Consider the following 13,323-nt stretch of genomic DNA (forward strand, 5'->3'; position numbering starts at 1 on the left):
GTGCAAGGTAGGTGTCTTCTGCATATGGCTAGCCAGCCGTCCTAACACCGTTTATTGAACAGGATGTCCTTTGCTCATTGCTTATTTTTGTGTGACCACTTTTCTATGTGTAGGCAAGGTTGGGAGAATGAGGGTCAGGCTGATGTAATAATCCAGGGAAGAGATAACAGTGGTAGCCTGAAGTCAGGGGGAGCTCAGGTGGTGACTTGTGATAGGGTACGTGAAGACTATGATATTAAGAAGGTAAAATTAGCAGGATTTGTGAAACAAGGAGAGACACGATGATACTCAGGTTTGGCTTTAAAAAGAAGTGATATTTTTCAGGCTTTTTTCTGGTTCAGAGCCAGTATTAACAGAAACATTCGTAACTGCGATCACGGAGTTCTAGAAATGAAACGAGGTCTAATTTTAACTTGGTCAACTTTTTTTTTTTTTTTGAGACGGAGTCTCACTCTGTCGCCCAGGCTGGAGTGCAGTGACGCAATCTCGGCTCACTGCAAGCTCCGCCTCCCGGGTTCACGCCATTCTCCTGCCTCCGCCTCCTGAGTAGCTGGGACTACAAGGTGCCCCCCACCACGCCCGGCTAATTTTTTTGTATTTTTAGTAGAGATGGGGTTTCACCGTGTTAGCCAGGATGGTCTCAATCTCCTGACCTTGTGATCTGCCCGCCTTGGCCTCCCAAAGTGCTGGGATTACAGGCATGAGCCACTGCACCCAGCTTTAACTTGCTCATCTTATCCACTCAGTTGTAGACAATGAAAAGATGGTTTCATGGAAAAGGAGTTCATTTTGTCTTGAGATTTTAATGTAAGCTATGTATTCAAGATCTAGAAAATCTCCTTCATTATATTACTCTAATGTCAGAAGTGATTTACTGCATTTTCTATAAGAGCTGCACTAAAATGGGAGGGCAGTGGTCAATGGCATTAATATTTTAATGCAATTTTGTTCTGTGCCATTAAGGTGTCTACTGATCAATGGCCAAGTTTCACATATACGTTCCCACTAAATGAGCCCTACATTTACTGAGCAGATATTCCATTACAACCGGTGAGTCAATGAGTCTTTAATAAAGGTTTTTATCTTTGGCTAATAACATGATTTTAGCTGTCATTACCAGTTAGTAATCTGGCTGTTTTTTCCCAAAAATATGAATAAAATATTTTTGCCATTAAGCTCTTCACAGTTGATAACCAGATATTCTGCAGACTTCATTGGCATAAAAGAAGCACAAAAATGGGTCGCTTTCTCTGAGGTAATGGGGCAGTCGCCGTAGGAAGAGGTGTATTTGAGCCAAGCTTGGAGGATGAGAGGCTCTCAGTAAGCTGAGTGTGGAGGAGGGGCTCGCTTAGGCAGTGATGCCCAGACACATGTTGGCATGATGTTCATTGTTTCAGAGGTCTAGCAATGTACATAACTGTGACAGGCTGGGGTTCAGGGAGAGACATGGAGGCTAGAAAGGCAGACAGAAAAACAGCCGAGGGAAAGCCTTGTGTGCGTTTATTCAAGGGCAGTGAGAAACCATCGCAAGTTTTTATGTAGAGAAATGACATGATCACATGGGAGTTTTAGGAAGATCTCTCTCAAAGCAGTTTAGAAGATGAAAGGTACACTGCAGGCGGCGGGGAAGCCAGTTAGAAAGCGATTGCGTAGTCCAGGTAATGGTTCCAGGCAGTTACAGTATGCCGAGGGAGGCTTTAAGAGTCCATTTATTGGGGTTAAATGAAATAACTAGTCTCCTGTTGGCCATTCACTGCCTGACAAGATCACTCATGAGTTTTGGCCCTTGTAATAAAGTCTTGGGTTAGTCAAGCACATTTTTTTCTGGCGTGACAGGCCCTGGAGTTAGTGGCTTCACACTGGGCACATTGTAATCTCCCAATAACTACTGTCCATTTACCTGCTCTGATAATGGGAGTTGATGACTAAGAGCCATTGGGCTGGATTCAGAATTAGTGTCCTAGAGTTAACCCAAGAGGGGACATAGGGATGGGCTCATTTGCTACTTCACCTCCTATAAGGAAACTGGGACCCACAGAGCCTGATAGTATAAGATGAATCTGTCTACTGTCCCAGACTTACTCATAGGCTGTTTCAAAAAGTGAGCTTGGAAATAGGTAATTTAGAATTTGGAACATAGCATTCATTAGAAACAAGAGGAACTTGCCTGGTATGGTGACCCTTTGTGCCTCAGAGGCAACCCTGGCTTCAGATCATGAAGCAAGAGAAACATGGAGGAAATCACAAAGTGGCTGTTGTCTCAGCTGAAGGATCTCAGTTGCCACAGAACGTTCTCTAACACAGGTGTGAGTATTTTAGGTTTGACGGTGCTACGGAAACTCCTTAAGAGACGCCAGCTTCTCCTACAGCCCTCTCTCCCTGCCAAGTATGAGAAGCAGCCATGGAAAAGTAAAAAGAGCATCAGACTTATCAAGAGATCTGGGTGCAGTCTTCAGTGTTACCTGAACCCAAGACCTTTGCCAGTTTTTACTGTGCTACGCTGCCTCGCCACAAACAGTAGATACTCAGTAACGTCATCGTCTGTATCTCTTAAGGGCAGATACTCTTGTTTCGGTATGTGGAGCAGCATGTTATGGTTGCCTAATGTGAAGAATACATGGAGAGCCAGCCAGGCAGATCAGGCTGTGACTCCTGTCCCCTTGGTCATGGTGACGGCCATGGTGGATATGACAGATCTGGCTGGCCAGCCCAGCCATCCACTATCACCCCTACAGCTTGAGAGAGTCCTTCCCAAAGCTTCGTTTTCTGCCAAAGAGGGTGGCCGCCTTTGCCCTACTATGATTTCAAACAAGTAAGATCATGCTTTGTAGACATGAGATGCTTTCTTTTAAGTATAAGAAAAACCACATGGAGTTTTCTGCTCTAGGGAGTTTTTGCATCTCCTTCAGTGCATAATCTTGCCTCCTTGCTCTCTCAAAGTCTTCACTTCTTCCCCCACCACACATACCCCCATGATTACTTTCTACTTTTAAAAGCAAAGAAGTTATTTCTACAGTGTGGTACAAGCTGATATATGATAGAGGAGAAGAAAAACTAGAGCAGGGAAGGGAATTGGGTTGTTACTTTTAATAGGGCATTGAGGTTAGACCTGAATGAGAAAGTGGGATTTGACTGAAACTCAAAGGCGATGAGGGAGGTTGTCATAGTAGATGGGGTGGAAGGGCAGAGGGAACAGCCAGTGCACGGGCCTTGAGGTAGGAGTGTGTGTGGAGTCAGACAGGAGGCCAGCCTGGTGGAGCAGCAGCAACGAGGGAAACTGGGAAATGAGAGGGAACAGGTGGGATTATGTGAAGCCATTGCTTCTCTACCTATGACGAATGACCAGTTTTTCTTTTCTTTCATAATCTATTGCAGACCAGTATTTTTATAAAATCTAGTGAAAATAAGTTATTAGAAAAATGAAGAGCTGGGTGCAGTGGCTTACACCTGTAATTCCATGGGAGGTCAAGGAGGAAGGATTGCTCGAGCCCAGGAGTTCAAGACCAGCCTGGGTAACATGGCGAAACTCCATCTCTACAAAAAATACAGAAAATTAACCAGTGTGGTGGTACATGCCTGTAGCCCCAGCTACCTGGGAAGCTGAGGTGGGAGGATCACCCGAGCCCGGGAGGTTGAGGCTGCAGTGAGTTGTGATCATGCTACTGTACACCAGCCTTGGTGGCAGAGTGAGACCCTTTTTTTTTTTTAAAGCCCAGTGTTTTATTATTAGAGTCACGTAAAATTACCCTTACCAAATTAGTAAAAAACATTTCTAAATAGTTACTTTGTTTCTTGACTCATTTAGTCATGGACTGGTAACCCACAGTGTGCACTGGCACCAATGCAGGGACCATACTTTGAATTGCACTTGGGGAGTTAGAAGGACCTGGCGTTTACTCAAGCAAAGTTGGGAGCTGTTGTGATGTTTCAAACAGAACATGTCATCTGACATATTTTAAGTGAATCACTCTGGCTAGGGGGTGGAGTGCAGGGGGCCTAGAGAAAGAATCAGGGAGACCAGTTGTGAGACTATTACATTTTACAGGTGAGAGGTAATGATGGCTTAGACCAGAATGGTAGCACTGGAAAAGGTAAAAAGTGGTTGATTCTGGGTAATTTTTAAGGTAGAGCCCGCAGAATTTCCTGGTGGATTGGATGGTAAGTGTAAAGGAAAGAGTGAAGTCAAGGATGACTCTGAGGCTTCAACTTGGATAAGACAAAAGATGAGTTACTGTCAACTGAGAGTGGGAATGCTCCAGCCGAGATGGAACAGGTTGAGGGGAAGATCAAGCATTCTGTTTTCTGGATTTGGGATTAGACTTTCATAAGAGATCTAATCAAGTGCAAAATGCTTAAGCATTATGATGTTACCTAAAGACCGGTGACTTAATGGGACTCAGCGTTAGAGTTTGTCCGAGGAGTCCTTTAAATATATCCTCTTATTTATAACCCTTCACCATCCAAGGCAGGGAATATTACTCTGAAAGGGTGTAAGGCAGTCAGTTTAAATGCTTCCATCAGTGGTGGTACTCTCAAGTTAAACTCTCCCCTATTTGGAAATTATTCTACCCCCTTTTTTTTTTTAAACCTAGATACAAATAAGAGAACTGTTTTCTCATTTCAAAGATACTAAATTTGGATGACCTTAAATTCCATGAGGCAGCTATAGAATTGGTTAGAATTTAAGAGCAATCTGGCTGTATCATCTGCCACCCTTTTGGTTGCCAGGATTAATTTGGCTTCTCTGATTGCTAATGGTTATAGAATTTATTAGCAAACCTTAGTAATACCAAACATACAACAGCTTTTGATATTTTACTGTAGTGAAAAAAAGTAAGATACAAAAGTGGGTAGAGATCATAAGCCATATTCTTTAAATATATGATACATATATACTTACCACATAACAAAGACTGAAAGGAAATTGATTAAAAATTTACATGTGATTATTTGGGTAGAGAAACTATAAGTGGTACCTTCTCTCTTATATTTTTGGTTTATAATAAAAACAAGTTTCACTCCAATAATTAGCAATAATAATAATAACCATTTGTTAAAGAAATGAGCACAGCAGATGTTTCAGTGATTCCCTCTCTCTGGCCTGCACAGCTCACCATCTGCTACCTGGATATGCTGATGACCAGTGAGGAGCGCCGGAAGCAGCTGAGGGACCAGTACTGCTTTGAATGTGACTGTTTCCGTTGCCAAACCCAGGACAAGGTATGTAGTATGGAACCAGATTGAAATACCTCCACGGCAAAATCTCAATGATCTTCAGAGAACTCTGCCTTGATTTCATAAACCCAAAACCTCAGTACATGGTAGGAAACAGATAAAGAAGATAACTCATCGAACTGCATATATTTTGTTTCCTGGAACTTTTGTCACCCACCAAGCTGAGATTTAACCAAAGGTAAGGATCTATGGAGTTGATTCAAGTGGGAATGTAGGCATTAAAACATTTAGTTAAAAGGATGGGTGAAGGCCTGAGTGCTAGTAGAACATACGTAGTGAGTGGGTTGAATTACATTATGATTGACAAGTTATTGCTCAGTAAACAACATACCAAGTTTTACCTAGTTTATTTCTTTAAAAATGTTTTTTAAAATAAAATCAGGTTTGTTGAGGTACAATTTACATGCAAAAAATTTACCCTACTTAGTGAGACAGTTCTATGATTTCAACAAACGCAGTCATGAAACTGCCATCAAAATCAAGATACAGAATGATTTCATTTCCCAAAAAAGTGCCCTTATGTCCCTTTATAGTCAACCCTACCACCCTTACCCCAACCCTTGATAACCGCTGATCTGTTTTTTATCCCTGTAGTTTTTTCCTTTTGTTTTTAGTTGACACATAATAATTGCACATATTTGTGGGATACAGAGTGATACTTAATTATGTGTATACTATGTGTAGTATCAAATCAAGGTAATTAGCATATCTGTCACCTCATATATTTATCATTTCTTTGTGTTGTGAACATTCAAAATCTTTTAGCGTTTTGAGACTATACAATAAATTAAAGTGAACCATATCCCCCTACAGTGCTGCAGATGAGCAGATTCATTCCTCCTAAGTTTGTGTTCATTAACCAACCTGTCCCCACCTTCTTAGCCTCTAGTACCGACAGTTCTGCTCTCTACTTCCATGAGATCAATTTTTTTTTTGTTCCCACATATGAGTGAGAACATGTAGTATTTTATCTTTCTGTGCCTGACTTATTTGCTTAACATAGTGTCCTCTAGGCCCATCCACGTTGCCATGAATGACAGAATATCATTTTCATGGCTGAATAATATTCCATTGTTTATATATGCCACATTTTCTTTATCCATTTTTCCATTGATGGACACATAGGTTGATTTCATATCTTAGTTTTTGTGAATAGCGCTGCAGTAATAAACATGGGGCTGCAGGTATCCCTTTGATATACTGATTTTCTATCTTTTGGATAAATACCCAGTACTGTAATTGCTAGATTGTATGGTAGTTCTATTTTTAGTTTTTTGAGAACCCCTCACGCTGTTTTCCATAATGGCTGTACCATTAGGTGGGTGCAAAAGTAATTGCAGTTTTTGCCATTAAAAGTAATGGCAGTGGCCTTATTGTAGAGGCCTTTCACCTCCTCGGTTAAATTTATTCCTAGGTGTCTTTTTTTGGGAGTGGGTAGCTATTACTTTTAATGGCAAAAACCACAATTACTTTTGCACCAGCCTAGTATGAGAGTACGTTTTCTCCACATCCTTGCCAGTATTTGTTATTTTTTTTTGTCCTTTTGATAATAGTCATTCTAATTGGGGTGAGATGACACCTCATTTTGGTTTTGATTTGCATTTTCCTGATGGTTGCTGATAAGCATTTTTACTGGCCTTTTGTATATGTGTTAAGATAAATGTCTATTTAGATCCTTTGCCCTCTTTTGAATTGGAATATTTGTGATATTTTTGCTGTTGAGTTGTTTGAGTTCCTTGTATATTCTGGATATTAGTTCCTTTTTGAATGCATAATTTGCAAATATTTTCTGCCATTTTATAGGTTGTCTCTTCACTTTGTTGAGTGTTTTCTTTGCTCTGCAGAGGCATTTTGGTTTAATACAGTCTCATTTGTCTATTTTTGTTTTTGTTGCCTGCGCTTTTGTGGTCTTAGCCATAAAATCTTTGCCTAGACCAATGTTCTGAAGTGTTTCCCCTATGTTTTCTTTTTTTTTTTTTTTTTAATTATACTTTAAGTTCTAGGGTACATGTGCACAACGTGCAGGTTTGTTACATACGTATACATGTGCCATGTTGGTGTGCTGCACCCAATAACTCATCATTTACATTAGGTATATCTCCTAATGCTATCCCTCCCCCCTCCCCCTACCCCACAACAGGCCCCAGTGTGTGATGTCCCCCTTCCTGTGTCCAAGTGTTCTCATTGTTCAATTCCCACCTATGAGTGAGAACATGCGGTGTTTGGTTTTTTGTCCTTGTGATAGTTTGCTGAGAATGATGGTTTCCAGATTCATCCATGTCCCTACAAAGGACATGAACTCATCCTTTTTTATGGCTGCATAGTATTCCATGGTGTATATGTGCCACATTTTCTTAATGCAGTCTATCATTGATGGACATTTGGGTTGGTTCCAAGTCTTTGCTATTGTGAGTAGTGCCGCAATAAACATACATGTGCATGTGTCTTTATAGCAGCATGACTTACAATCCTTTGGGTATATACCCAGTAATGGGATGGCTGGGTCAAATGGTATTTCTAGTTCTAGATCCCTGAGGAATTGCCACACTGTCTTCCACAATGGTTGAACTAATTTACAGTCCCACCAACAGTGTAAAAGTGTTCCCGTTGTCTTTTAGTATTATAGTTTCCGGGCTCACAGTAGTTAATTAATTTTGGTTGATTTTTCTGTGTGGTGACAGATAAGGGTTTAGTTTCATTCTTCTGCACATGGATATCCACTATTCTGATGACAAATAATTGAAGAGGTGTCCTTTCCCCACTGTGTGTTCTTGGTGCCTTTGTTGACAATCAGTTGCCTATAAATGTGTGGATTTAATGTGTCTGTTTTTATACCAATTCCATGTTTTTTTTGTTAGTATAACCTGGTAGGATATTTTGGAGTTAGGTAGTGTGATGCCTCCAGCTTTGTTCTTTTTGCTCAGTATTGCCTTGCTATTTGGGGTCTTTTGTGTTTTCATATTAATTTTAGGACCATTTGTTCTATTTCTTGCAGAATATCATTGGTATTTTAATAGGGATTGCATTGAATCTGTAGATTGCTTTGGATAGTATCATCATTTAACAGTATTAATTCTTCCAATTAATCAGCATGGTGTGCCTTTCCATTTGTGTCCTCTTCAGTTTCTTTTATCAATGTTTTATAGTTCTCATTGCAGAGGTCTTTCACCTCCTTGGGAAAATTTACTCCTAGGTGTCGTTTTTGGGGGGGTGGGTAGCTATTGTAAATGGAATTACTTTTTTGATTTCTGTTTCAGGTAGTTCATTATTGGTGTATAGAAACACTGCTGATTTTTGCATGTTGATTTTGTATCTTGCAGCTTTACTGAATTTATCAGTTCTAAGAGTATTTTGGTGGAGTCTTTTAGTTTCTCCACATATAAGGTCATGTTGTCTGCCAAGGGAGGACAATGTGATTTCTTCCAAGTTAAATGCTCTTTATTGCTTTTTAAACATTTTTATTGATATATGATAGTTGTACATATTTGTGTGGTATATGTGGTATTTTGATACCAGCATACAGTGTGTAATGATCAAATCTGGGTAACTGGGAGATTCATCTTCTCAAAAATTTATTTATGTTGGGAACATTCTAAATTTCTCTTCTAGCTATTTTGAAATGTACAGTAAACTATTGTTAACTATAGTTGCCCTATTGTGCAGCTGAACGCTAGATCTTACTCCTCCTATTGAGCTGTAATCTTGTATGCATTAACCAACCCCTCTTCATCCCTCTACCTACTACTCTTTCTAGCCTCAAAACCACTATTGTATTCACTATCTCTATGAAATCAGCTTCTTTTTAGTTCCCATGTATGAGTGAGAACATGAGATACGTCTTTCTGTGCCTGGCATATTTCACATAATGTAATGTCTTTAAGTTCCATTCATGTTGCTGCAAATGACAGGATTTTATTACTTTTTATAGAGGAAAAATATTCAGTTGTGTGTGTGTGTATATATATATATTATATATATTAGTGGATATATAATATATTAGTGTATATATATTATACATTAGTGTATATATATAAATGCAATATATATATATACACACATACATATACCTGAATATATATATATATATAATTTTTTTTTTTTACTTACTGATGGACACTTAGGTTGACCCATGCCTTGGCTATTTTGAATAGTGCAGCAATAAACATGGGAGTGCAGCTATCTCTTTGATACTCTGATTTCCTTTCTTTTGGATCTATATCCTACGCTGGGATTGTATGGTTATATGGTAATTGTGTTTTTAGTTTCTTGAGGAACCTTCTTACTGTTCTCCATAGTGGTTGTACCAATTTACATTCCATCAACAATGTGTGAGCCTTCCCCTTTCTCCACATCCTTGCCAGCATTTGTTATTTTCTTACTTTTTCATAGTAGCCATTTTAACTGGGGAGATGATAGCTCATTGCAGTTTTAATTTGCATTTCCCTGACCATTAATGTTACTGAACATTTTTTTTATATAGCTGTTGGCCATTTGTGTGAATTCAGCATACTTTTGCCTGTTCTTAATTGGGTTGTTTTTTGCAATTGAGTTTGAGTTCCTATATATATTGTGGTTATTAATCTCTTGTCTAATGAATACTTTGCAAATTTTTTTTTCAATTCTATAGGTTGTTTCTTCATTGATTATTTTCTTTGCTGTGCAGAAACTTTATAGCTTGATTTGATCTCATGTTTCTATATTTGCTTTGGTTGCCTGTGCTTTTGAGGTCTTGCTCAATAAATAGTTGCCCAGCTCAGTGTCTGAAGTGTTTACCCAATGTTTTCTTATAGTAGTTTCATGGTTTTAGGTCTTATATTCAAATATTTAAGCTGTGTTGATATGACTTTTGTATATGGGGAGAGATAGGGGTCTAGTTTTATTCTTTTGCATATGGGCTATCTAGATTTTCGTTTCTCAATGTATGTTCTTGATGACTTTTTTGAAACTCCATTGACTAAATGTGTGGATTTGTTTCTACGTTCTTTCATGTGTTCCATTGGTCCATGTGTCCATTTTTATGCTAGTACCATGCTTATTTTGCTTTTTGTAATTTTGTAGAGCATTTTCAAGTCAGGTAGTGTGATGCCTCCAGCTTTGTTCCTTTTGTTCAGGATTGCTTTTGTTGTTCCACACAAATTTCAGGATTGCCTTTTTCTTTTCATGTGCAGAATGTCATTGATATTTTGATATGGATTACACTGAAAATGTAGAGTGCTTTGGATAGTACAGTCATTTTAACAGTATTCTTCCAATCCACATGGGCTATCTTTCCAATTTATTATGTTCTCTTCGATTTCTTTTATCAGTGCTTTATAGTTTTATTGTAGAGATCTCACTTTTATTAAGTTTAGTCCTAGGTGTTTATGCTATTTTATTGTAGCTGTTGCAAATGGGATTTCTTTCTTTATTTATTTTCAGATGTTTGCTGTTGGCATATAGAAGTGCTACTGATTTTTGTATGTTGATTTTGTGTCCTGTGACTTGACTGAATTTATCAGTTTAACAGTTTTTGTTGGAGTCTTTTGGTTCTAGGTGTAAGATCATGTTGTCTGTGAACAAGGCTAACTTGAATTCTTCCTTTCTAATTTGAATGCCCTTTAATTTTTTCTCTGTCTAATTGCTCTGGCTAGGAATTCTAGTACTGTGTTGAGTAAAAGTGGTGAAAGTAGACATCTTTGTCTTGTTCCACGTGGTAAAGGAAGGGCTTTCAGTTTTTCCCAATTAAGTGTGATGCTACCTTGGGGTTTGTCATATATGGCCCTTATTTTCTGAAGTATGTTTCCCTCATACCCAGTTTGTTAAGATTTTTTTTATCATGAAGGCATATTGAATTTTATTGGAAGTTTTTTTCAGCATCTATTGAAATGGTCATATGGTTTTGTCATTGATTCTGTTAATGTGATATATCACCTTTATTGATTTACATATGTTCAACCATGCTTCCTTCCCTGAGATGAATCCCACTTGATTATGATGAATGATCTTTTTAATGTTGAATTTGGTTTGCCAGTATTTTGTTGAAAAAAAAGTTCACCTATGCTAATCAGTGATATTGGCCTTTAGTTTTTTGTTGTTGTGTCTTTGTCTAGTTTTAGTATCAGGGTAATGCTGGTTTTATATAATGAGTTTGGAAGCATTTCCTCCTCCTAATTTTTTTGGAATAGTGTGAGTAGAATTGGTATTCATTCTTTTTTAAATGTTTGGTAGAATTCAGCAGTGAAGCCACCAGGTCCTAGGCTTTTCTTTGATGGGAGACTTTATTAGTGTTTCTATCTTGTTACTTGCTATTGTTCTGATCACGTTTTCTGTTTTCTTCACGGTTTAATCTTGGTAGTTTGTGTGTCACTGGGAATTTATCCATTTCTTCTAGGTTTTCCAATTTATTGGCATACAGTAGTTCTAACAGTCTCTAATCATGCTTTGAATTTCTGGGGGATCTGGTATAATGTCCCCTTTTTCCTCACTGATTTTACTTATTTGAGTCTTCTCTCTTTATTTCTTGGTTAGTCTAGCAAGTCATTTATTTTGTTTATCTTTTCAAAAAACCAACTTTTTGTTTCATTGATATTTTGTATTGTATTGTTCTTTAATCTCTATTTTGTTTAGATCTGTTTGGATCTTTATTTCTTACCTTTCTACTAATTTGGATTTTGGTTTATTCTTGTTTTTCTACTTCCTTGAGATACATTGTTAGACTTTTTAACTTGAAATCTTCCTACCTCTTTGATGTAGGTGTTTATTGCTGTAAACTTCCATTTTAACACTACTTTTGCTGTAATCCATACATTTTGATATGTTGTATTTCCATTTTCATTTGTTCAAAGAAAGTTTTTGATCTTCTTCTTAATTTCTTTATTGACCCAGTAGTCATTCAGCAGCATGTTTACTTTTCATGTATTTGTACAGCCAAAGTTTCTTTTACTGATTTCTAGTTTTATTTCATTGTAGTCTGAAAAGACACCTGATATGATTTCAATTTCTAAAAATTTGTTGAGCCTTGTTTAGAGGACTAATGTATCATTTATCTTCGAGAGTGTTCCATTTACTGATGAGGTGAAAGTATATTCTACAGCTGTTGGATGTATGTTCTGTAAACATCTGCTGGGTTCTCTTTGGCGCAGATTAAGTGTGATATCTTTCTGTAGATTTTCTGTCTAGATGATCTGTCCACTGCTGAAGTCCCCAACTATTACTGTGTTGGGGTCTCTCTCTCTAGCCCTAATAATATTTGCCTTGTATATCTGGGTGCTCCAGTTTGGGTGCATATATGTTTACAATGGTTATATCCTCTCGCTGAATTGGTCTTTTTATCATTATATAATGACCTTTTGTGTCTCTCTTTGTTTTTTGACTTAATGTCTATTTTGTGTGATACACTACAGCTACTCCTGCTCAGCTTTGGCTTCTGTTTGCATGGAGTATTGTTTTTCATCCCTTCACTTCTTTTTTTTTTTTTTTTTTTTGAGATGGAGTCTCACTCTGTCACCACGCTGGAGTGCAGTGGCGCGATCTCAGCTCACCTCAACCTCTGACTCCCTGGGTCAAGGGATTCTCCGGCCTTAGCTTCCTGAGTAGCTGGGATTACAGGCACGTGCCACCATGCCCAGCTGATTTTTATATTTTTAGTAGAGACAGGGTTTCATCATATTGGCCAGGATGGTCTCGATCTCCTGACCTCGTGATCTGCCCGCCTTGGCCTCCCAAAGTGCTGGGATTACAGGTGTGAGCCACCATGTCTGGCCATCCCTTCACTTTTAATCTGTCTTTACAATTGAAGTGAGTTTTTTTGTAGGCAGCATATAGTTGGATTCTTTTTGTTGTTGTTGTTCCTACCCATCCAGCCAATCTTTTAATTGGGGGAATTTAAACCATTTACATTTATGGTTATTTATATAAGAGGACTTAGTCCTGACATTTTAAAAATTGTTTTCTGATTGTTTTGTAAATCCTTTGTTCTCCTCTTCCTCTTGTATTGTTTGCCTTTACAGTTTGGTGGTTTTCTGTAGTGATAACATTTGATTCCCTTCTTTTTCCCATTTGTGTTTCTGTTCTATCAGTGAGTTCTCTACTTTTGTGTGTTTTCATGAT

The 13,323-nt window shown here is 38.2% G+C and overlaps 1 protein-coding gene across 18 annotated transcripts in view; it reads left to right on the forward strand.

Moving 5' to 3' along the window:
- Positions 1 to 13,323, forward strand: part of SMYD3 (SET and MYND domain containing 3) — a 770,143-nt gene that overhangs the window by 605,536 nt on the left and 151,284 nt on the right. For all 18 annotated transcript variants that reach the window (XM_054446960.2, XM_054446950.2, XM_063666134.1 and 15 more), the window contains one exon: positions 5,110 to 5,220. In XM_054446960.2, the coding sequence (XP_054302935.1) occupies positions 5,110 to 5,220 (111 nt within the window). The remainder of the gene's footprint in view (positions 1 to 5,109; positions 5,221 to 13,323) is intronic.

The sequence above is a fragment of the Pongo pygmaeus genome, chromosome 1 (assembly GCF_028885625.2).
Source record: "Pongo pygmaeus isolate AG05252 chromosome 1, NHGRI_mPonPyg2-v2.0_pri, whole genome shotgun sequence".
Taxonomy (NCBI): Eukaryota; Metazoa; Chordata; class Mammalia; order Primates; family Hominidae; genus Pongo; species Pongo pygmaeus.